At 45.2% G+C, this 25,762-nt stretch overlaps 1 protein-coding gene across 1 annotated transcript; it reads right to left on the reverse strand.

Moving 5' to 3' along the window:
- Positions 1-1,236: 1,236 nt before the first annotated feature.
- AKNAD1 (AKNA domain containing 1) lies at positions 1,237-22,938 on the reverse strand. Its single transcript, XM_087828147.1, has 13 exons — positions 21,961-22,938; positions 20,666-20,705; positions 20,353-20,501; positions 20,193-20,255; positions 15,843-15,976; positions 13,122-13,278; positions 11,437-11,522; positions 8,611-8,708; positions 5,310-5,432; positions 5,116-5,217; positions 3,205-3,286; positions 2,189-2,318; positions 1,237-1,452 (listed from the first exon to the last, which is right to left on the reverse strand). Exons 1-13 carry the CDS (start codon positions 22,936-22,938, stop codon positions 1,321-1,323), a joined length of 2,274 nt encoding a protein of 757 aa, XP_087684273.1. The 3' UTR covers positions 1,237-1,320.
- Positions 22,939-25,762: the final 2,824 nt, after the last annotated feature.

The raw sequence follows: 25,762 nt of genomic DNA on the forward strand, positions 1-25,762 counted from the left end.
TCAGCGTGGGAATAGATTCAGCTCTTCTCCCACTGAGCACAGCTCTGGGGATGGGAACCCATTTTTTGAGTATTCGGAGTGAATGGAGGCCTCAGGAAAGAGGGAAAGAAGCAATAATTTGCTCCTCTGTCATTAAGGAGGTATAAATCATTCTTAAAGGAAAACTCCTAACCTTACTCTGACATTCTGCATGAAATGGTATAAATTTATGGAGTCCAGGGTACATAGTTGTAATGAAATGCCTTCACTTTTGTCCCAAATTTCATGAACCTAGAGCTAGGGCTATCATTTTAGGACATTTCTGACTTCAAGACAGCTTTCATCAAATAATTTCTGAGCATTTTGTAAGGATTTTATACAGTACAGAAAGTAAAGATACTCCACTTCCCCATAAAACTCCCTGTTCTACTCCCTAAGGGTCCACTCAGTGTTTTTGTGTACTTTCCAGAAAGTGTGTCTTCCCCTTGAAAACATACACAAAAGATCACACATGGGTATTATCAGGCATCGTGCCATTTTTTCAGTCTTGCTGATCGACCTCCCTCATTCTTTTCAGCAGCTGCAGAGTATTAGTTGTATGACTGTCTTTGTTTACTAATGGCCACATAGGGTTTTAGGTTAGTTCCAGTTGGGGCTGTTCCCATCTGGGCTGCATGGCCATCCCCCCTCACGTACCATGGCCTGTGTCACCTGTGAGGTAAACAGCTAGTGGTGGGATTGCTCCAGGTCAGGTGCATGTAAAATTTGGTAGAATTTGCACCAATTTATACTTCCACCAGCAGTGTCTGAGAACCTGTCTCCCCCAGCCTCATTGACACTGGGTTTTCAAAACTAATTTTTTTTTTTGCCATGCTAATAACTATAAATGTATATTGTTTTGCTTCCTTTTAAAAGGAATAACATTTCTTTTAAAATAAATACTTGTTGCCCGGCTGGTTGAGCATCGACCTAAAATCCAGGCAATCGGGGTTCAATTCCCAGTCAGGGCACATGCCCAGTTGCAGGCTAGGCAGCCAATCAATGACTCTCTCATCATTGATGTTTCTATCTCTCTCTCTCCTTCTCCTTTCCTCTCTCTAAAATCAATAAAGATATATTTTTTTAAAAAAAAAAAGTAAAAGAAATACTTATTGATTTGATTTTAAGAATCAGAGGTCCCTTTTTTCTCATTTAAGTACTTTGTGGTCCCCATTTCTTATGATATTGGCATTTTCTCTAGAAACTCATCCTCCTAAATTGTGTAATAAGTAACACATTTTAGAGGGAAGATTAAGTTTTCTTTGCCTTTTTTTTTTAAGTTCTCAGTTGCCTTGCGTCAGACTAGTATTTCAGTTGATTCCTCCGTCTCTGTAGTTTGGCGAGGTCTTCTGCAATAGTTCTGATCATTTGATCAGTAGTTTCTTTCAAAACTATTGCTGTTCTTAGGGCATGGTCCAGAGACGAGTTTAAACCCTACAAGGGAGAAATGCGCACATTTTAGTTACATAAATTTGCCACTGTTCCTGTCAGTTGGTTCTCTCATCAAACACTACGAGGTAGAATTTGGAGTGCTCTTTTTCCACCCAGTCTGTTTCTGTTTTTTCCACCTGGTCTGTTTCTGTTTCTGTTTCTGAAGGTTGGTTTCCTAGGAAACCAGTCAGAGATGGAAGATATTTTTTAGGGCAAGGGACATAAAAAAGACCGACCTGTGACTAATAAACATGAATCAGAGGGTGAGGTTGGCAACCTGCTGGGCCATTTCCCCACTGTAGAGAAAGGGATCTGAGAAAGAAGAAAAGCTCTTGGGGGCCGCTGAAGGGGATTAACTTAGGGACATAACCACTGAGAGGGCAGGGATACAGCGCATGCATGTTGAAGCACTTGAAAGTGGCCTGGGATTCGAGTTACTGATTCGAAAATAGGATGTGGCTGGCAGCTCTAACCCCATTGTCACTGGAACAGACTTGTGAACAGCCAGGGGATCCTGTAGCTGAGGCACCGCCCACCAAACACGTTCTCCAGGAAGTTCCCCTTGGAACCAGTTTAAGAGTAACACACCACGTGGCTGCTCAGGCCTTGTGTCTTTATGTTTTAGCAGAGCATTTTTGGATGCTCCATACTGTAATAATTTAAAAGCCATCAGTTTTGTGGTCAGCAAGCCCAAGCTTACAAGCTGCAAGGATTCTAGAATGTTTTTCTGAGTCCTTACCTCAGATTTTGTTTCTTCAACACTGCTAATGTTGCTTAGGGATTTGCTTCCAGAAATCCTGCAGGAGTGGAAATGGGCTGAGGATGCAGCCAGGTCTGAATGGGAGGTCATGGGAGCCTTAAGGTTTTTTCTGGAAAGGAAAAGCACACCGACACTCATGTGAGGCACCACGCTCAGCTCTGGCGCAATGGGCCCTGTGAGTACTGTGGTGGAGTCAGGCCCCCTCTGCCTGCTGCAGCTCTCACAGTGCCCTGGTGGCTGACCACAGCTAAGCTGCAGAAAAAGGTGGTTCCCATGACCACAAAGGGGATTTCCTCCCAGAACTCGTCTCCTTTTCTGTTGGCACAGAAAGAGGCAAAACTCCAAAGAGGTTTTTATTCCGTTTTCATTGTTTTGGGGTCAACCCTCTACCCTCCACGTTTATGAAACAGGTACATACCAATCTGACCAATGTAGACACTTGGGGTTGAGCTCATTCCAATGCCAGTGAGAACTGACACAGAAAGGAGGCAGCAGCAGTAGAGAAATAAAAGCAGCCCCTCTAAGTAACCAGGCTCCCTTCCCATGGCACTGAGTCTCAGTGATGGTCCTGAGTCTGCCTTGGGTGAGGGAGGGGTCCAGGGCCACTGTGCAGTTCAGGTCATGCCCTGCGTACTCAAACAGTTTATTTTACTAAGTCTGCGTGAAGGGCACTGCCTGGAGTTACGCCTTGCACAACCCTGAGTGGTGGCCCCAAGGAGTGCCACAAAACCTTGCTTGACAAGTGGGCCGTGGAGCCATCCTCATATCTTCCCCTGGCTTGAGATTCCTTCCACTAAGCATTATTTCTTTGGTACATACAACTAGTGAATAAACGAATGATTGAAGGCCTAGCCAGACTTGGGTTTGAATCCTGTCTCTACACTTAAGATCTAGATGATCTTGGGCAGGTAATTTAATGCACTAAGCACACAGTATGCACCCAACCAGTGGGTAGCCATTTTTGTTATCATTACTACTAATAAAAGAATACTTACTTTCCTGGTATGGGCTCATGCTCATCTTGAGAGGATTTTGAATTTGCTCTCTGGGAATAGATCCAGTTTGGTTTTGAACAAGCTGAAAAATGTTAGCTGTGATTAAATTCAGAGCATCAGAAATAATCCCCAAATGGTGGGTATGTGGGTATCAATTCCTGAACTTTAATGTGTGAATGAGGTATTTAATTAAAATTTAATAAATAAGAAAACTGGAGAAGCTAGAGTGCAAGGAACTTTCTGTTGAGTATTCTGAAGTCAAAGAATTCAGGAAAAGAAATTCAATTTTTAAAAGTAGTTTTATTGCCTGGCTGGCATGGCTCAGAGGTTGAACATTGGTCTGTGATCCAGGAGATTCTGGTTTGATTCCTGGTCAGGGCACATGCTCGGGGTTTGGGCTCAATCCCCAGCAGGGGGCGTGCAGGAGGCAGCCGATCAATGACTCTCTCATCATTGATGTTTCTCTCTCCCCCTCTCTCTTCCTCTCTCTGAAATCAATAAAGATACATTAAAAAAAAAAAAAAAAAAGTTTTATTAGCAGACAGGAGACCAGGAGTCTAGATTCCCTGGGCACTAGCTGTGGAGACCTGGGCATGTTGTCTAACTTTTCTGGGCTCAACTCCTTCATCTGAAAATGGAGGAATAATCTCTTCTCAGAGGTTGACCCAATTGGATTCCTGAATTCCCCTCCAACTTTAGGAGCAAGGGTTCTAGGAGTCAGAAACTAACAAGTAAATCACTAAGACAATTCTAGAAAACAGACTAAACAGAGAAGATACATGTGTTAAAGTCACCCCTAGTCCTCTCTCCTCCCCTTTCTCCTTCCAGATCTCCTGCCTACCAGTGTACAGAGGGGTTCACGACCTCCCACGACAGCCCACACCATTTTCTGTTCGCTGCAGTTTCTGGAAGGTTCTTTTTTAACACTGAGCAAATAATGCCTCCGTGACTTCTACCCTCTTGGCCACTATACGTTTACAGATGGAGTTCAAGATCACATTTCACTTGACTCAGCTACTTGCCTCATCCGGATATTGGAATAACAGGTCTCATGAGCTATGGACCCAAAGACCAAGGAATAGTAAAGAAAGCTGCCATGTTGCTTCTGCAGAGTCATTGACTGTCACCTTGATAATCCATCCAACTGGAGGATTTGGCAACTGAGGCCAGTCGGGTCAATGACATCCTTTAGCCTTAACCATGGGCAGCTGTGAAAGGTAAGAAACATTTTCCCTGCCCTGTCCCCAGAGAGGGAGAGAAAGCTCTGAAGGTAGGACTTCACCCTTGAGGAAAAGGTGTTGGAGAGCCAGGCAAGGCTGTCCAGAGGCAAAACGGAGCATTTCCTTCCCTCCTCTGTTCTCTTAGCATACTCCAACTACTCTTAGCACTTACCACATTCTGCCATGAACTTTTCCTTTCTCGCAATAGATTGTAAACTTCTGGGGAGGGAGGAGCTGTGTCTTATCTTTATAAACAAATGTTTGTGAGATTTTAATTTTTTCCTAAGCAAAATTTTGCATTGAGCAACGATGTTTAAGGAGTGCAAAAATAGCCTATTTCTTTACACGCTGACTTGTTAATGGGGACCTGTTTAAAGCTTTTGCCACTCCTGAGTAATAGCAGTGGCAATTACTTGATTGATCATTGCTCAGCAAATATTTATGATTTGTTACCAGATTGCACTGGTATAGCACTTAATAACTTTCAAAGTCCTTTACTGCTAGGATTTCATATCTCCCAGCTCCGCCTAGCCTCTGCCATCCAGATGTCAGGCTGGACACCTGGGTAGCAGACTGGAAAGGGCAGGGCCCCCCCTGAGTGGAAGGAGTGGCCGGGGTGATGTGGGTCTCCTAGGCCCGGGAGAGAGACTCAGTTGTTTACAAAGGTGGGATCATGCAGAGATGTACTTACAAGGGGAAGAATTATTTTCATTTAAAAAGAGCTGGACAAAGGTAATTCCTTCGCTATGATTTAAGTAAGTCTGTCCCGGGGTGTTGTATCTGTAATGAAATTCTAACAAGGAAAGATTAAAAATATGACTCATTGCCTGGGACCATTGCTGTCCCCACTGCTGCCTTCTTTTGAGGCCTCCCTGTCACCCTGACCTTTAAGTGGTTCTTTATGGCAGCCTCTTGGGGAGTTAGGAACCTTAGTGCCGCAGGTCTCACATATCTTGCTCTGCAGCCCAATGCCAGCAGCAGAAGAGCAGCTGAGTCCTGTATCGGGACCTGAAAAAACCCAAGTCACACAAAAGAAGTGTGAGTTTCTTAATTACACTCATAAAATGTGGTGTGGTGAGCAAAGATATAACTGTGCAAGGTCCGCATTGGACACCACAGTGTTTAACTCCCCATCTGTGTTACCCAGGGGAGTTGCCAGCCTGGAGTGACATTTGTGATCCCTTTCTGACACAGATGTTCCGATAAGTAACAGTTCTGATAAGAAAGCCTTGATTTGCCTTGCACCTGTGGGTGCTTAGTAAAAGTCTGCAGAATAGGTGGATCTGTGAGAATTTGGCCCTCTGAATTATCAGACAATCTTGCATTTGGAGTCACTTTTCCAAATTTGCCCCAGTAGATCCACATTCTCTTCTCAGCCCTTGCTATGGCCTTGAGCTCGTGTTTTGTCACCCAGGCCATTGGAAAGATGGTTTCCTCCCACGTCAGTTCATGAACCCATGTGGGAACCTGAATTATAGCTTTGCCCTCATCAGTGCTATGAGATGGGGAGAGGCTAGTGGTGGGGAGAATGTGTGTCTGGTGCAGGTCTAGAAATTATTCGGCAGTCTGTGGGCAGTGGAACTCTCCAGGTGAGGCCAGAATGTGGGAGCCTGGGCCACGCAGATGAGCATGGCAGGCTTGGTTGTCCAAGCAGCGTCTCAGCTCCAGGAGAGGAGAAGCCAGGGGAGCAAGCCTCTGCCAATGCTACCAGCCTCGCTGCATCCATGAGTACACTCATTTCTAACTTTATATGTCGAAGTATAAGTCACAAATGGAAGGAGCTCTAGAAGGGTTTCTTTCTTCCCTAAATCTCACTCAGTCCATAGTTATTGAATGCCTTCTGGATCCTGAACACAAGGAAATTACAAATAGAGGACAGGGACTTACCTGGGAAGGTTGTGTTGCACAGTGAAAAGAGCAAGAGATTCAGGTGGAAGGCAGGCGGGGGGCGTGGAGGATGGGGAGGGAAAGATTAACCAAAGAACTTATATGCATATATGCATAACCCATGGACACAGACAGTAGTGTGGTGAAGGCCTGGTGGGGGCTGGCTTGTGTAGGGTGGAGAGGATCAATGGGGGGGAAAGGGGAACATCTGTAATACTTTCAGCTATAAAGGTAAATTTTAAAAGGAGAGAGAGATTCCAACAGGCCTGAATTTGAGGCCTGGCTCTGCCTCTTAGTTGGATGGTTGGACATAGGTCCACATAGTCTCTGACATGTTCAGTAGGTGGGCTGGATTTAGTGACTCGCTTTAAACAGAGAATGAAGTGGCAGTGATAGTGTATAACTCCCAAAACCAGGTCATAAAGGATGTTGACGTGTCCAGTCTCATTCTCTTGGATCACTTGCTTTGGGGGAAGCTGGCTACCATGTCTTAATGACATAAGCAGCCAATGGCCGTGTGAGTGGCTATCTTGGAAACAGATTCTCAGCCCCGGTCAAGGCTTCAGATGACATCAATGCTGGCCACCACCTTGACTGCAGCCTCGTGAGAGATGCCAAGCCCAAACTACCCAGGTAAGCTGCTCCCAAATTCCTGACCCAGAGAAACTGGATAGTAAATGTTTTGAGCCATTAAGTTTTGGGATCCTTTGTTACCGAGCAGATAACTGCTATACCACCTCTTTGACCCTGGCAAGTTACTTAATTCTCTGGAGCCTTCACTTCCTTATTTCTAAAGGTTATGATTCCTACCTTACAGGGGTTTTGTGACAGTTAAATTACATACACTATGTCAACAGTTCTCAAACTTCTGATTTCAGAACCCTTTTACACTCATAAAATTGAGGACCCTAGAGAACATCTGTTCTCTATATAAAATTTATATGTCCTTTTATATACCTGTGGTGAAATCTCCCCATGTTGGAGAAGAGCTCCTTTCAGTCAGCTGAAGAGGGAGGGGTAAAGAAATATCTATACATAAATTTTACATCATTTTTGCTTGTACAGAATCACTCAGATCTTTCCAAGACTGAATGGTCAGTCCTGGGTTTTTAATTGAGGTGTTTAAAAATATTTTACTTATTATATCATTTAAAAGTGACAATCCATTTCATATTAACAAAACATTTTTTAAACAAAAACTAACTTTCTGAAAATAAAAAAATTAGAAGAGTTGCATGTCTTATGTCTTGGCAAGTATCTTGAACATCTGGCTTAATAGAAGGCAGCTGGATTCCATAGCTGCATCTCTGTTCAATCTGTGGTAATATTGGCCTTGCACAGATATAGGGTGTCCTCCCAGAAATGTATACATACACTTTGAATAATTATAAAGGCAGTGCTTATTAAAATATATTTCATTTTCAATATTGAGCTTTCAGCTGTTAAAGTGTATACATTTTGGGGGGGACACCCTATATATAGCTAGAAAAGACAGGACCTTGTGGTCCCCTGTAAGGGTCTCAGGGACTCCCAGAGGCCTTCTGACCACACGTGGAAAAGCTCTACTCTTACAGCATCTGGTATAGTAAGTGTTCAATCAGTGAAACCTGTCATTATTACAGAGAAGAAATAGAACTGAATGTGACGTAGAACAGTGAGTTGGGGAAAGGCTCTTGGCTAACAGGCTCTATGAACAAATGTAGGCTCTCTGAACATAGTCCTTGTTAGCTCTCTGGCCCTGGGTTCCTCAGATATAAACGGGTGATTTTCATGCTCAGCAGCTGCCTGAGCAGACACGCCTCAGCCCCACCTCTTCCCCACCCAGGGCAGTTCTGCCAGGGGATGTTTCTCTGCTTACATTATCTTGGAGAAAGGCTCCTATGACTGAAAATCATTGGATTCCATGCACTATGCTCTCTGGGTCTCTTCTCAGCTCTTTCTTTGCTTCCCTGACATGTGTATGGACAAGTTGGTAGCAGCTCTCATATGGCGGGGAAGCTTATAGGAGCACATTGTGGATCCCGCTGGAAGGGTGATGGCACACACCTGAGTGCATGCAGGCCTGCGACGCCACCAGAGACAGGTGTTGGCACTTTCACCTTACTTGACCACATCTTAGTTAAATTGTTTAGTTTTTAATTCTTTACAGTTTGAAAAAAAAAAAAGCATGCAACACCTCAGCCTAGGCAATGCTATTTGGAGTGGCAGGTGGCAAGCTGGCACCCACCATGAGCAGGCCCCACAGATAGGGACCCTGAAGACCGAGCACACACAGACAGCTTCAGGTCCCTCAACTTACTGAGAAGTGAATCTGGGTGCCGTGCCTGTTCTTGAAGGGCAGTGGGGAGCCTTCCACAGTTGATCCTCCGGGGGCCTTTCATCTCCACAGTTTGCTTCCTAAAACAGGTGCATTAGATTCCGTAAATCTTCAGTAGACTTCTAACAGTGAGTGTTGGTAAAGCTGAAGCGCCGAGTTTCCTACGTCAGAGCCTGGATGATATAGCAGTGGCATGTTGTCCTGCACCCAGGGGACCCTCTGCCTGCCTGTTTGAGCTTCCCCATGAGAAGTGCTACCCTGCACAATTTGGCCAGATAAGAACATAGTTACCAAACATTAAAAGTAAATCTGTTTTGTTCCCCAGAGGATAATATCTAATCATCACACATACATATGCACTATAGAAATTTGAGTTTGGAATAACATTTGGAGTTTCTTTAATATTCATGTTTCAGAATCAGTTCTTATTAGAAGCCATGCTGTATGTCAGTATGGGTCACATGGCTTCTACTCTATAAGTACAAATGGAAGGAATCCCTAGTCCACAAAGTGGATTTTGTCCCGTGTTTACGGGGCTAGAGGCTAGGGGGCATCTGGGCTTAACTTTATCTGTCGAGGCCACCAGGGGGCATCAGAAAGATGCCTTACAATTGTCATTTACCAGCCGCTTCCTCTGACCTGTCTGTTGCTTCAGCCTACCACCTCCACCGAAATTCTGACTCCCCAAAGAAATCCTAATAACAACTCTTAAAGCACTTGCTCAGCCCGTGGGGTACAGCAATAGCCCCTGGGGGAAGTTCCTCATTCCTAGTGGGGAGGGCACCATGCCCATGGTATCCTGGACCAAGCCGGGGAGGCAGGATGAGACTGATCCCAGAGAAGGGAGGGGTGTGAGCCTGGAGCGCTGCTGAGCAAATGCATACAGGTCTCGCTCTGCCTGGGTTTGTGGGGTTGGGGCTGAGAAGCCAGGCCTTTCCCTCCTCCTGAGTCACATTTCCTCACACCTCATTTTCTGTCTCCACCCTCCTCCCCTGGGGCCCTTGAACATCTGCTCTCCAACGTGGGAAACTTGGCTCGCTCTCAAGTGAGTTCCATCCAGCACAACTTTCTTTTTCTGCCTCTTTGAAACGTCTCTGTGTGCTGAAATCTGCCAAACATAACAACTGAGGGCAAGCTGCTTGAGAAGACAGTTTTAGTGGCTTACATCCAAAGTTCTGTTGCAGAAACAACACAAAGGGATAAGTATTTACATGTAGCATTTGTGTGCATATATATATATATATATATATATATATACATACACACACACACACACCACCCTGCAAATACCCTGCAAACATGTCCATCAGCAAGCTTCATAAAGAACACAACCACCTGAGAGACCTAATTTTCTAAAAGAGCAAAGAGTAACCCTCTGAGCAAACGTTACTCCTCAGGGATTATGTCATTGACCAAGATTTCCATTTATAAATCATGTCCATCTCACCACTCCCCAGCAGAAGGTCACCGTTAGGTCTGATTTTATACTTAGTTGTACTTTTCTCTCTATCTGTCCATCATAGAAGAGTAAGTTTAGTCTAGGACATTGGTCCCTCCAGGGTCTACACTAGGAGTTTGGAAGAGAAACATTTAGTACCTCGAGTGTTTAATGAAAATGTTTTTTAAATGTAAAATATTTTTATTATTATTAGTAAGACCTTTAAAAAAATACAGAATCTAGATTTTAATTCAATAAATAAAAATGGTAGTGCTGGGATGGCTAGAACGTAGTAAGCACATCAGTGCCGCCTGTATTTAGAGTCAGGGCTGATGACTGGTGTGTTGGTTTAAAGTCTTAAGCCATTGCCAGATGACATTGGGTGAGTGTCACTGGGTGAATGTCAGCACAAACACTATGCTGTGTCTTCTTGGGGGGGTCAGAAACTCAGTGGAAACTTGTGACAAGTGCCCCTTCCCGTTGGGGGAGTGCTTTCTAACAGGAACCTCAGTCTTTCAGAGCTCATCTGCTTCTATTAGTGTCCATTACGTAGGTGTAATAGTGGCTGCCAAACAGCTCCTCCCTCCTTGACCTGTAACCTTCCAAAGGTAAATTAGCTGTGCTTTGGCCCCAGTCCTTGGTGCCCCTGACCTTGGAGATGGTGCCTCTCAGTAACTGATAGCAGCTTCAAATAAATGATCCTGAATCCACATGGGCTAACGAAGGCTCCAACGAGTGTTTCTAAAACATGGACTTCTCCTTAGGATTTTATATCTGATTTTACAGCTTATTACCTTGACGATTTCTTGCTGAGTAATGGGGAGAAGCAAGCCCCAAGATGTGGGATAAGGTTTATTTCTGGTGGGACCAGGGGTCAAAGGGGGAACCCAACAGGGAAGATTTCACTAATCCCGGGAGAGCAGTGGTGGGGAGCTAGTGCACAGTGGTGTGTAACAATAGTCCATCTGGGCAATGTTTAAAGGAGCCTACAGGACAAGCCACCCTCCGTGTGCTGTAGCCATGATTCTTAACCAAGGGGGCTCATCAGAATCACCCCGGAGAGATTGAGAACAAGAATTCCTCCCAGGGCTCCACCCCTGGCAAGGCTGACAGTGTAGGTGGGACTGAGGCCTGTGCATGATTTAAAATCTCCCTGGTGACTTTGATGCCATCCCCAGTAGAGAACCACAGCTACAGGGACTTATAAATTGGGAGGGAAGCTGGGCTATGTGCCCAGCCCTGAGGTCTGCGGTTCTGTAACTGGGCCAGTGGCTCTGGCACCCAGTCAGCGAGCTGACGCCCACTCTCACTGGAGTCATTATCCCAAGCCCGGCTCCCACCCTGGGAGTTTAGCAGCCAGAAACCCTCACCATTTGAGGACCCGGTGGCAGATGGCACAGCTCCGACTGGTTGTCCCTGCACGTTCCTGCCTTCCGGAGGTGTCTTGGGGGTCCTCCTGCACCACAAAGCACACACAGATGTGGCTGTGACTGAGGAAGTGACTCATTCCCTGGCTGCTCACACAGCACAGCCCAGCAAGCAGCCAGGCTCAGCTGAACTCACCACTGCAGGGCTGCTAGGTTCTGATGCCTCACTTAGAGGGGTCTGTGCTGTAGGCCCAGGGCTTAGAGAAAGAACCTTCAGCACAGCTGACTTCTTTCCTCCAAGCAGATTTTAAACCTAGTTTCCAGGTGAGAGGATACTCTCTCCTTTTTCATATCCTTTGGTTTCACATTACCCCAAGCTCCACCAGAGGATGAACAGATTGTAGAAGATAATTTTAAATCTGTCCATCTGACCACTGGTAGAGCAATACTGTCAACTAAGAATTAAACAAGGTTTAGGGACTATCTGGAGGCGGAGATTATTGTTTAACACACAAAAGAATGACACCACTGGCCTGAAAGGGCTGACACCACCCAGCGTGTATTTCTTACGATGGTTTTACCCTTTAGGTGAACAGAAAATAAACATACTTTTCTCACCAGTATAAACAATGCATTGTGCAGATAGCTTTCTGTGTCTTTGAATTACTTCCTTAGGAAACATCTGGGTCAAAGGTTGTGAGCATGTTTGTGTGATGACAGGAACTAACTGCCAAATTGCTTTCCACAAAAGTGCGAATTACACAGCCACCAACAATGTGGGCCACTCAGTGACCACACCTTCCTCTGCATCAGAGAGTATCAGTTGAAAATGCTCTTGTTAACTTACTAAGGGGGGGTGGCACCTGCATTAATTAGCGTTTCCTCTTTCGGTAAAGGAGGTAAATGTTTCCCTATGTGCTTATTTGTTGTGTTCCCTACTTGTGATTCTTTAGTTCATATCTTTTGTCCATTTTGGGGAGGGTTTCCATGTTTTTTATTTTAAAAAAACAAGCATCTGTTGATTGCTCACTGTGCCAGCTGCTTCTCCCACGCCTCCTTATCCCTCCCCACTATCCTGGCCCATTGTCCCCATTTTAATGATGAGTAAGTGGAGGCCCAGAGAATTTAAGCAACCCAACAAGGTCACACAGGGAGACAGATGATTCAGTTTCTCAGAATTTTACTTCATTCTGAAATGTTCTGATAGTTGAGGCTACAGAAACAAAGTGTGGAAAGACAGTGGTGCTGGATTGGAGTTCCTAATCTTGCCTCTGTGGACAGTCCAAAATAAGTTAACTTGGGAGAGAGAAAACGCAGATGAGGATTCATGGAATTGGTTCCTGCACCGCTTGTCGCTCTATCTAGAAGAGCGAGCACCAGACCGTTAGGAGGAAACATCATTTCTTCCCGGCACGACCCACAGAAATGTTACTGCTCGCCCAGAAAAAAAGCTCTTCAGCAGTTTGTCAGCTTACACTGTGTTGTTACAGCCTAAACTAATCAGAGATTTCAAAAGCCAGCACTTGAAATAGCTTCTAGTTTTTATAAGCTAGTTGCATTGTAAATAATATGGGACTTTGGGAAGTTAAATTTTCATGAACTATTAAGAGTTTTGTGATTTGGTGAATTCTATCCTATAAATGCACAGGAACCGTGTTTCCTGGCGTGGAATTGGTCTGCTGCATTACCTCATCTGAGGGTGGAGAGGATGCGGATGGCAGGTCACCCGGGACGGCTGGAGGACTCACGGGAGGAGAGCCAGCTGAGCTGTGTTTGCCTTCATCCATCTTCCCTTCAACACCTTCAGGTAGCATCTCCAACTGGAAGATTCCACCTTCCACTTCTCTGAGTAAACAAACAAGGACAGGCATCTTGTAGGGTGGGTATGCAGTCAACATTCTAGCTAGGAGCAGCAGCTCTTGAACGGAGCGTTGCTCTATGTTATTAATGTGGCCTGTCTTCATAAAGGACCCATGATGGAGACCTGCCCTGACAGCATCCTGTGTTTAGTCTCCAAAGGCTCGAGCTCTGATTCTCGTTTTGTTACTTATTAGCTGTGTATCCTTGGGTAAACCCGTAATCTTTCTGTACTTTCATTGTCTCAACTTTAACAAAAAACTGGGTAAAGTCTACTTGAAGAAAACATGCCCCTGGGCCGGATATACTCATCCCAAAAGTTTTAACTCTTCCCGAATTAATCTGTAAATTCAAATGATCCTGAGCAAAATTCTAATGGAATTTAAGGAAATCTGGTTCACTAGTTACAGAGTTTTAATAGGAGAGTGCAAGAATAACTAAGGAACGTTTTTGAAAAAGAAGGAAACATTTCAGAATCTCTACTAAACTATAGTAATTTATAACTGTGTGGTTGATACAGGAACAGAAACCTGGACCAGTGGGATGGAGCGGACCAGGCCCATATACCCATGGCGATTTCATATATGATCACAGTGGCTTTTTCCACCAGTGGTGAAAGACTGGCCTATTCAGTAAGTGGTGGGACAAAGATCTAAGCACGAGAAACCAAATAAAATACAGGGAAGTGTGTTCTACCCTGGCAGGCAGAAGAGAGTGCAGAAGGGGGCAAGGAGGGACTGAAAATTTAAAGGAAGAGAAATGATGAGGCAGGTCGCAGGTTGTGGGAAGCGATGAGGCGAGGAGGTTGGAGAGTGAGTGAAGCAAAGGATGTATGTGCAAATGTGCAGGTTTGGAAATGAAGAAAATATATTTTTGAGGGAATCTGATCTTTTCTGTAAAGCAGAAGACGATAGTATCAGAGCTTGGTGGAGGTAGAACCCCGTTTCTTGGCTTCTTGGCTTCAGGTGTTGGTGTGTGAAAGACTCAGGCAACTTCCAGACAACGTTCTGACAAATGAGATGCATGAAATCCAAGCAGTTACGTTTGCAGCTTGCTTTTTAAAGGCAATAAGAAGAAGGTTTTTGTAAGAGCATAACAGTTGACTTCCAAAATTGATTAGTCAATGATTTTGCAGAATTCTCTCCCCTACAGAAAGCTACCTGCAATGGCCTTTGGTTTCAACACTTAGAAGGTTCTCAGCATACCAGCACCTCGAGGGTTGCATGGGGTTCTGCCACGTGAGAGCAAAAGGACCAGCCTTGACTGAGGAGCTTTGCCTGCTCTGAGGTGGCTTCACAGAGTTTGGGGAGAGGCTGGGTCTTTCCCTGCCCCAGCATTGAAAGCTGCTCCTGCATATGGGATATAATTGCAGCTGAAACTCTCTTGGTATATGCCGGGGCCAGGCACAGTGTGGGTGTAACTGGGATATAAATAAGGCATCGATTGCATAACTTCGGTCTTAATGTGCACAGAGGCCTGACTTTAAAACTCCTGCCAACAAGTGGGATTCCTTGGAAAATAAATATCCTTACTCTGTTCATTTTTAAACAAATAGGGAAAGCATGTGGACGCCTCCTCCCCCCCTAAAAAAGCTTTGGGGGAAAATAAATATTAAAACCCCATCCTTGCTGTCTAATTACTGAGTATTGAAATAGCAGTAGACAGAGGGCTCATTCATTTTGAAAAAGTAAAACTGCGCTTTGGGGAAAGTGCCTTAGGATGCAAGTGCTAAAATATAAACCATTAAAATATTTTGGCATGAAGGATGATTCGTATTAAAGTTCTGTGAATAGAAAGAGCTGACCTTACAAATATTAAGCCCACTAAATGGGTTCTTTTAATTCATAGCAGGAAGTTATATGGAAACAATTCTACCCTCGATTCCTGGAATACGTCTTAAAACTATTTGGATTGGAAAGAGAGACGATCATGGTGCCATAAAAACGGCCAGCTGGAAACTTCAGTGTGAGCGTGCATCCAAGGTTCTAATGTGGATTAACTCAGGAATCACTTGACTTTAAGTTTTAACGTTTCCCTCTATCAGGATTTGTGGGTCCCTCACCCCAACATTAACCAACCTGACCCATCCTCTTGTGCCCACTGCCCCTTTGGAATTGTCTATAGATGAAGGGGAGAAAGAGAGAGAGAAGAACCAGGCAGGAGAAATAAAGGCAGAGTGGAGTGAAGGAGAGGCCAGAGGAGTGTGGAGAGGTGAACGCCCTCTGGGGCTAGACGGAGAGCCTTTCTAGGGTTTTCTTGGGCCCTTCTGGATCTCAGAACCAATTATAATAACATCCAATGAAATGCAAGATGGCAGTGCAATTGTCTCTCCACCTGGGTCATCACCTATCATGGGACCTTACCATAGTGGGAATTCTTTACTATCTGTCACATGGGGTGACAGCTGTTCATTGGTGGTGTGGCTTTTACTGACCCTTGACATATCTGGACCTTCAGTGGCTCTCCCAGCATTGAACCAGTAGCCACCTCAGAATCCCACCTGAAGGAGATCTCTTCTCGGACCCTCCCACCTCTCTCAGTATAAACCTGACCTTTCTGGGTCAAAGTCATTGACAGCTGGGGATTCATGCTTGTGGACCTGCTGCTCCAGAGTCAGATGCTTCTCCTTGTTGGCCACAAACTCCTGCTCCAGCAGTTCCAGATGTGCCTGCAGTTTCTCCAGCACCTGAAGCCGAGAAGTCGCTGGAATCAGTCACATGTAACCCTGTGCGTGGAGTTGTTTTCCCCAGAACCCACGAGGGTGAACCCTGCAGCAGTGTCAAAACAAAGCCACCATCCTTCTGGCCACTGCTTGTTTCTGAGTCTGACATCTAAAATACAGACAGGAGCCCTCTCAACATTCACACCACCCTCATAGCACAAAGCTGAGAGGTTCAGTTTTTTCTGATTCTCTCCCAGAACCCCCTCACAGGCCTCTGGACTTCCTCAACACAACACTAATAATCCTGCACATTTGTAGAATGATTTTCCACTTCTAGAGCACGTTCCCATTCATTATCTTATTTAATCTATGCATCAGGGTTGTAGTTGCTGCAAAGTAGAGTTTATTATCCTTGTTTTATAGAGGAGGAAATCGGAGCTCTACGAAGTATGTCTGATGCCACATAGATCTTAAATAGGAACTGGGTTTAGAGGACTTGGGTTTGAGTCTGCGGCACTTAGAGCGTGAGATGGGGAAGAAACAGCTGGAAGTTTAGCCACAAGCTTCAAATGGGTTTTGCAGACGTCGCCATGTCACCACATGCAGCCTCACACAGGTGAATGTGTAAACCGTGTGGGTCAGTGGCTTGTTTTGAAGTTTAGAGGCTTAAGCCCTGCAGCCCAGTCACTGAACATTCCCTGAGCACTGCCTACGTCTGGCCCTGGGCTGAAAGTCTGAGAGATCCAAAAATTCTAACAGGCACAGTTCCTGGTCTCAGGGACTTTATTCCAGTTGGGAAAAGAGAGCGTGGATCGGAGTACACTTTGCTATGGCTCAATGGAAGAAGTGAGACTCAAGTCAGGCTTGAAGGATGCTCAGGAGGGCCTGGACTGGGCAGTATTCATGAAAGTGGAGAGGGAAGGATGAATTGGGGAGAGATTCCCAAGGGCAAGAATATTGCATGGTGGGATCAAAAGATCAGATGAAACCAGGGTTTAAGTTCAGACACTGTCACTTACTAATTGTGTGATTTTAGTGAACTTGAAGTCTACACTTCAATTTTCTCATATTGTGAAAATTAAATGAGCTAATGCAGTGTCAGGAGCATATCACATACTCAATAGAGGGTAGTTATCATTAATTCTTATTATTAAAAATGAATAAGCAAGTTTTGAAACACATTGGCTGTTGGGTATAGAAAAGGGCAAGTATGGTAGATGTTTTCTATTTCTCCCCCTACATCCATCCTCCATCCTTCGTGGCCCACCCAGGAGGTTGACCTTCCGTGGACGGCATTGACAGGAGGGAGGAACTGAAGACGGGTGAGGTAGGGGTCTTTGTTTCCCTGATTTCCTCCTGCCTGTATCGTCGCGGACTGAGTGTGTCTCTACCAAGAATCACAGAGCTTATCAGCTACTCCTACAGCTACTCTCCTAGTCTCTTCTGCTCCATTGTTTCCATGACGTGCTTTCCATTGCTCATTGGTTTCCCTTAACCTTGCCCACACTGTTGTTAAATGATGCCTTATTAAACACTCCACGATTACTCCACTGGAGCAGGCCACCTAGTTCCTGCCAGGCCGCCAACCGATTCTGTAAATCTCACAGACAGTGCTCAGGGCTCTAGCTTAAGAGATGGGCAGAACGTGAAAGCACTGATTAGCATGAGAAATTTGGAAAGGCTAACAACTTTGAATGAAGGTTATCAATATCAACAAATTCTACAGTGTTAGACGAGGGGGAATTTTCAGTGAGAGTGGGCTATCCAAGTGAAGACACAGACATTTGGAGATACAGATGAGAAGTCAGGACTAGTAACTGAGGAATTGGTAACAAAAATGTTAAAGCCATGAGAAAGAATTAGGTGTTCAAAGGAAAGAGAGAAGAAAGCCAATTATAAGTTGTAATTTAGGACCTTGGATTTTGAATCATGTTATATCTCAGAAGAAGACAGGACACAATTTCCTAGCTATAAATGTTCCTTGTGCAATTCTCCTAACGACTCTGAGATGGGAAGACATGCTACATGTCTAAGGTCATACAACCAAAATGTAGAACTGATGATGGCTGCTCCATAATCAAAATGCTTTCTACTATGTTGTGCTGCTCATGCTGAGAAGGTTACTGTTGGTCCTGTCTGGCCATCTCCCAATTCCAAACCAAAGGGGCCTGGAATTCTCAGACCAAGGCTGACACTATCAGGAGTCACCTTTCCTCTCCTTTCCATCCCAACACGAATCCCCACATGTCTTCTAACACCAAGAAGAAACGTCCTGCATCGAGGCCCCAGAAGGCTAGTGCCTTGAACCAGTTCCCTGTGCTTTGCTTGGTCCTTTAAAATTCTATGTTCTTGCAGTTCCTGAAAGCCTGGGTTTTTGGAGATTGCCTTGATTATCTACTCTTTAACTCCTGCAATCTGGCTTCCCTGGACCCACCAGTTTGTTGAAACTGGGCTTGCCAAGGTCCCTCCTGACCTCTGGGTTGCCAAGCCCAATGCATATCTTCCTTTCCTTCCTCCCTTGAACATCATGGTGTGGCCCACTCCCCACTTCTTAAAACCCTCTTTTCTCTTGGTGTCTGCAGCTCTGGCCCTTCCAGGTCTGCCTTGACCTTTTGAGTCCCTCCTCATAGGTCGTCTTGGTGGGCCTCTGGTTTCTGGTTCCCATGATTCTAACCTTGGACTTCACTGCTTCCTCTGTGTGTTTGCCTGGGCAATCTCATACCCCATAGCTTCAACCCACAACTATACCCAAATTTTCATTTCTGGCCTAAACAAGCCCTCTGAGGTCCAGATCTATTGCTCTAATTGCCTACTGGACCTCTCCAATTGGATGTCCTACAGGGAGCTCAAAATGTCCCACACCAAACTTGCCTGCTGCCTGCCTCCCACGCCCATTAGGAACTGGATCCTCCGCTTTCATTCCTGACCTTGGTTGCCCAATCTGAAATTCATCCAAGCCTCCTCCCTTCCTTTACTCACCCCTTTCTATCTGTCACCACTTCCTTAAACCCTTAGACTTGTCCCCTTCTCATCCTCATTGCCAGCCTTGCTTCAGGTCCTCATAAGCTGTTCCCTGGATATGGCTTCCTAGCCAGTCTCTGTTCCTACAGTCTTGCCCTGATGGTGCTCGCTTTCTCCTAACTTTAAACCCTTCAGTGTGTTCCCGTGACTTGGCCTCAGGCTGAGGTCTCAGCTCCTCAGCGTGATGTAAGGGCTTTCACGACGCAGCCCGTCTGCCTTCCTCACCCCGTCCTTTCACCACGTGCACCTGAGCTCCATCTGGTCGGTTGCAGTGCCACGCAGTTCCTCACACTCTCCTGTCCCTGGGCCATTGCACCTGCTAGTTCCTTTTCCTGGAACACCCTTTGGCCCCCTGCTCTGCCAAGCTTATCCAGGTTCCTCCTACAATACCCAGCACAGAAGTCACTTTCAGGAAGCCTTCTAAAGTGCCTTGCTCTAGCGGACAGAATGAGTCTCTTCTCGGCTGCTGGTTTTTGTCTGTGAAACCCAAAGATTTTTATCTGAAAAGCACAGCTTCAAGATCAATTTTAAGTTTTCAAAGTTTTATATTTTGAGTTTCCAGATATTGGCAGTCCTTATAAACTACAACCCTTGGGACCTGTCAGCTCTGGGTGGGCTCTGTAACCCTTTACAACAGCTGGTGTGCTCGTCTCTTGGACCTTCCCTGGTCTCAGATTCATTATGGGGTGGCTGGTGAAGAAAAACAGAAATCAGCCATAAGTAATAAATCCCCTGAGAAAGAGAGAGAGCTGAGCATGTACAGAATTAGAATTCTAGTCTCTTTAGCCCCTGTAACATGAAGCCCTGACCTCAAATAATCAATGAGACCTGAGCCTTAGCATGTTGGGAAGGTGAGTGGTGTGATGGGAAGACGGGGTGAAGGGAAAAGAGGAAATAGCGTAAGTTAAATGTTAACACAATTCTGTACTAAATAGTTAGCATATAACAAGCTTGAAGTATGTTATCAAGGATCTTAATTCAGTTCAATTTAGCATTAATTACTAAGGGCGTGATATATGTAGGACACAAGGCCAGGCCTCTGGGGACCATTGGGCTATGGAAAGATGAAGACAAGATTGCTATCTGTAATCTTCAGCAAAACATTCCCCCAGAACGTTTCCACTCCCCTCAGTGCAGAAAAAACATGGTGCTAGGAAGTCGTCATATTTACCCATGTCAGATTCCCTAGGAAGGATTTAAAAACTGGACAATTTATTACCAGCCTCTCGTCTTGCTCATAGCAGGGAGTGTCCTGTGCGAGGCTTTCGGAAAATTCCTGCACCTGCAATGAAAAAAATTCAATGTTTCATGAGTGGCATGGTGTCTCATGTTTGAATTTGGTTACTTCTACTGTTCATAATAAGCTTTAGAGGGATTACTTTAGTCTTCAGCCGAATGGTCTGTTCTTTTAACTTCTGACACATATTTTCCCCTTGGGATATCTTCTGGAAGATGTAAGAGGAACTCAAAGAAGGGTCTTTCTGAGGGGTCGATGACAACTTAAAGAGGCTTGCCTCGGATTCTGTTCCTATGTAAGAAAGAATAAGTTTCGGCTACCGTTCATCTCAAGTTCACTGCAGATTTATAAATCCTGAAAACAGAAGTCGGTGGCAACCGCCACCATTTGCTATTAAAAAAAAAAATGATTTCAAAATGTGTATCTAAATGAAAGAGGTTGAAAAACACTAGTACCTGTGAGATGTTCTTGGCGGGTATTCGTCTCAGGCTCTATCTGCATAATGAAAGGATAACAAAGTGTCATTGTTGATGCTGACCAGTGACACCATTATTCAGAACAGCCTGATGGGTTCTGGTCCTCAGAGGCAGCCTGGGGTTGTGTCAACAGCTGGAACCCTGATGCCAAGGCTGAATCACCCTTTGACCCTTAACTGCTGGGTGACCCAGGACAATTAGCACTGGAACCCTCAATTCCTCACCAGTAAAATGGGGACAGTAACAGGACCTACCTCACTGGGTCCTTATGAGGATTAAACGTTAAGTACTTAGTCTCAGGCACGTGGTGAGCACTGCGTACCCTTAGCGGTGTCTACTATCATGTCTGATGCTAGTATGTGGAACACGCAAGCATTTCTCCTAAAACTAGACCACAAGCTCTAGGAGGGCAGGGACCACTGTAGTCTTGTCACCAAGTCTGTTGCTCTCGTGAACACCAAACTCATGGCAGCCAAGCTCTAGAGAATATGAATAGTTTGCATTAAGTTCCAAAATGTGTGTCAAGATAGTGATTTTTACCAGGACATGTCCCTTTCGGTTCACCACAGGCTGGCTGGACAGGAGTTTAAGTTCCAGAGTGATTCACCTTGAGGGGCTGCCTGTCATTCACAATGCACAAAGCTCAGAAACATTCCAGTGCCCAGACCTAAACAGTCATGGTCACATTAGACTGAATATCATGAATGTCTTGATTTGATGGATATGGAGCCTATGGAGTCCTGTTCTCCAACCTGAAAGGACTAGAGAAAAACCCGACACCTGACTTGAGACTCCCACTGCCAGAGGAGAGGAGCCTGACTGTGGCTGGGGGTTTCTGAAAAGTCCCATGGCCCACGGAGAATTAAGGCCATGCAAACCAGCAGGTTTTGGGTGAGCAGAGGTGGAGTCTCCCCCGTGAGGCAGGAGTTCAGAGTGTGCAGGGCCTGAGGAGGGGGCGGGGACCAGCCAGGTAACGGGGTGGCTCCTGGGGGAGCGGGGCTCAGTTTCAAAGGGTAAGATAAAGTAAAAAAAGGGGGGGGGGGACTCAAATTCCTGGCTGAAGAGTTTATATTTTATTCTATGACATGTCAGTCCAGCCCCTGCTGCTTCTCACTAGGGCACCCACTGGGCTTATGAGAGGTCACAGTACTCGGTCAGAACTAGAACTTGGAACCTCCTAACCGGAACTGGGTTTTGACCACCTCCCAGTGACCAGAGCTGATACAGACAAGTGGGGCCCCGTGTCTGTGCTTCCTGGAGGCGAGTTCACTTACCTCCACCTGCTGTGAAGGGTCCATGGTCTTCTTTTTCTGTTCTCCTTCCTCAACACAGTTCCACCTAGACATGCTCCCTAAGATATCTTGCACAAGAGCTAACCTAGCTCTCAGTTCAGGAGAAAAGCTGACTTGCTTGTCTATTGGAAGTGGTTGGACAGTCATGTTCATTTTAGGGATTTTCACTTTGGGAGCAACATTAGAGAGATCAGAGAACCTGTAATGGACTTGGTCATATTTGAACCTGTGGCCTGGTCCTGTTTTTTCTGTCTGCAGTTTTTGCACTTGGCAGCCTTTCCATTTATCACTTGGACTCTTGGTTTTAGTTAAAAAGCTGGAACTTTTGGGATGGCTGCTGTCTTTAGCAGCCGCTGGCTTTTCTAACTCAGAGGCGTTTCTTCCTGTCGCAGTTGGCGAACAGCTCGGCCCACTGACACCTTCATCATCCTTTTGGGGGCTGAGTGTGTCAGTGAGTTCCGAGGTTGGCTCTTTTAGCCACGATCTCTCAACATAATGCACAATAATATCTTTAACAATGGCTTCGTCAAGACAGTCAGTCCTAGGGGTCTCTGGGAGAGTTTCACAGTGAATGCCTCGGCCTTTTAAAAAGTCTTCTTTGGAAAGATGAGGCTGTAAAATATCAGAAAGGTTTGACTTTGAAAAGTTTCCTTTACTAGCTGGGATACGAAGATTTGGGGGGCATCTTTGCTCTTTATGATCATATTTTTTCTGGACAGCATTTTCAGTCATTTTATCCAAAGTCAGGGCCCTGTCTGCGTTTCTGCACGTCTCTTCATGTGTGGCCTTTTCTTGAGGGTCCTCTACCATTGAAATCATTTGACCTGACACATTCAGGATGTCATTTTCTGAGGAAAAATTGTAATCATCATATAGCTCAGTTTGGGAGAAACCTGCCTCATAAGGGAAATCCTCCTGCTGCTTCAAGGCCGTAGCTTCTGAGAAATCGGCTCCATCCATGTGCACAGCTGGACTTCACGCTCTGTGCCTGCCCTTGGTATTCTTAGTTGTGACAACAGACCTGGTTTTCATGCACTGTCCTCACTGTGTGTCCTGTTCTGTGCAGAAAGAGAAAAGCCTCATTGTTAAATATATTCGAATAAGTGTGGGAGTGGGCTTGTCCTGGAGCCTCTGCCGGAACAGAATGGATGCTTCTCATTGAGAGAAATTCAGTGATGATTCTGAAGGCAGGAAGCTCTGTGAGAGCTAAGCCACCCCAAATGCTGCATTAACATAATCAGTGGTCTATAAGCAAGGGGAAAGCGGACAGGGAGTTAAAATTTTTATTCATTAAATCAAGGCAGACATTGGTTCTCTGGTCAATGACCAAGTATTTATCAGTCTGTCTCATGAAACGCTATTTATTTGGAATTCATTCTCCCAAAATAGGAGCTTGGGATACAAGTAAAGGATTGATTTTTTTAAAGTCCAGTGGGGAACCAGGAGTGGAGAGACCAGGATTTGAGTTCTATCTTCTCCATTCATGAGCTATACACCATTGGGCAAGTTATTTAACTTTCCTGGGTCTTAGTCTCTTCTTCGTAAAAATCGGAATAATAATCCCTAGTTCACAGGATTGCTGGATGAACGTGAGATGATAATGCATATAAAGCTCTTAGAATAGTGTTTGGCACAGAGTGAGTGTTCAGTGAACAGCAGTTTAAAAATGAAAACCACCCTCAGCATTGGAATACTGAAGAATGCCCAGGTGCAGAAGGCTGGGTGCTCTCCATCCGTGGGGACACTTAAAGGACAAAGGAAGGAATGATCTCTACCAGAGCCTTGAAACTATTTTTAAAATCTATCTGTAAATGAATATAGTTTGATGGTGAAAACTGTCACTAAATAATTTTAAGTAAAACATGGTCTAAGACATCCAATGGCCAGCAGGCACAAAAAAAGATGCTCAACATCACTAATCACCACAGTGAGATATCACCTCACACCTGTGAGGACGGCTGACGTCAAGAACAGAAGAGATGACCAGTGTTGGCAAGGATGTGGAGAGAAGGAAACCCTCGTGCACTGCGGGTTGTGAGCTGGTTCAGCTGCTATGGAAAACAGTATGGAAGTTCCTCAGAAAATTAAAAATGTATCTACCATGTAATCCAGCAATTCCACTTCTGGGTATATACTCAAAGAAAATGAACATAGGATCTCAGAGACGTCTGCACTCCCGTGTTTGTTCACATTTTTCACAGTAGCAAAGAGATGGCAAAAACCAAGTGCCTATCAATGGGCAAATGAAAAAAGATGCGCTATAAATACAATGAAATAAGATCTGAGAGAAAGAGGGACATCCTGCCATTTGTGACTACGTGGATGGACCTTGAGCACATTATGCTAAGTGAAATGAGTCAGAGAAAGACAAGTACTGTCTCATATCACTACTGTGTGGAATCTAAAAAGCCAAACTCATAAAAACAAAGTGAAATGGTGGCTACCCCGGGGGTGGGGGTTGGGGGGGAGGGAGGGATAGGGCCTACAATCTTTAAGGGCACAAGCATACAAGTAGTTACCAGTTTAACTGCAATAGCCCTGGAGACGGAATGCACAGTATAGTATCAACAACAGAATTATATTCCAGCTTGCTAAGAGACTAGAACTTCATTATTCCACTCACCAAAACGAAATGACATTATGTGAGTTGACAGAGGTGCTAATTATGACTAGCATGACAATCATATCACAGTGTATATAGGTGTCAAATTAAGTTCTACACCTTAAAATCACACCATGTTACATGCCAAATATATTTCAAGTGTTTCAGGACTGTTAGTGACGTAAGTTACAGCCTCAAACTCATCTCATGCTGTCTTCGTATCTTGAGGTGCTCACGGCAGAGCTCCAAGCCCTTCCATCCAAGGACGGAAAGACCCTTTGCTGGCCAGATCCTAGTTTCTAAATATCATTCCATTTAAACTGATCACATTTAATTTTTGCTAGGATTCTTAAGAGAAAAAGGAGACACCAAGATAGACCAGAAGCCTGTATGTAACTCTCCCGTTACACATAGGAAAACAGCTTCTGTTACTATTATTATTGTTTTCTTTGTTTGTGTGCAAAATACCAAAAGGTTTTTTTTCTGATAAAGGAGAATCTGTTCTTAGCATCAAAATGGGCCCCTTACAGGCAGCTGGACGGAACTGGATCGTCTTCCCGTGAAGACACTGGCCTCCATCTTAGACTCCAAAGGTTCATTCAAAGAGCGTCCGCCGACAACCCGGCAGAGCCCAGTTTGACTTGCTGAGCTCAGGGGAATGCATCTGGGGCGGTGACGGCTTAAGCAGCCAGACTGACCATTGTGTGCTCAGCAACGGCTCACAGACCCCCGAGCCTGAGCACTGAGCACTGAGCACTGAGCACAAAGGCCGGCTTCCCCCAGGGGCCCAGGCCGGCAAAACCCCGCAGGCTGGGCCCGGCCAGGAATGAGCCGCAGGGCACTTGCCATGCTGGCCGCTGTGGCCGGCCTGCTCTACTTTACCATGAAGTCTGAATGTGGTGCCGAGGTGCTGACTCGTGTGCCAGTTTAAGGGAAGAAGATAATGGTGGCCGGGGTGACTGGGAATCTGACCGAGTCAATTGAGAAGGTCTATGGACAGAACCCCCAAATCCTTAGTGCTCAGAGACCAAAGACGGTCAGTGAATCGTCGTCTCTGGCTGGTAAGTGGTGTCTGTTCTAGTCACTGAGCCCATTAGTGGAAATACAATTGTGTTACGTTGGAGAACCGCTCCCATCTACGAAGGAAAACCATGGGGCCTGTGACAGTCGCTTCATCCCATC

The sequence above is a fragment of the Miniopterus natalensis genome, chromosome 19 (genome assembly GCF_054644295.1).
Source record: "Miniopterus natalensis isolate mMinNat1 chromosome 19, mMinNat1.hap1, whole genome shotgun sequence".
NCBI classification, from domain to species: Eukaryota; Metazoa; Chordata; class Mammalia; order Chiroptera; family Miniopteridae; genus Miniopterus; species Miniopterus natalensis.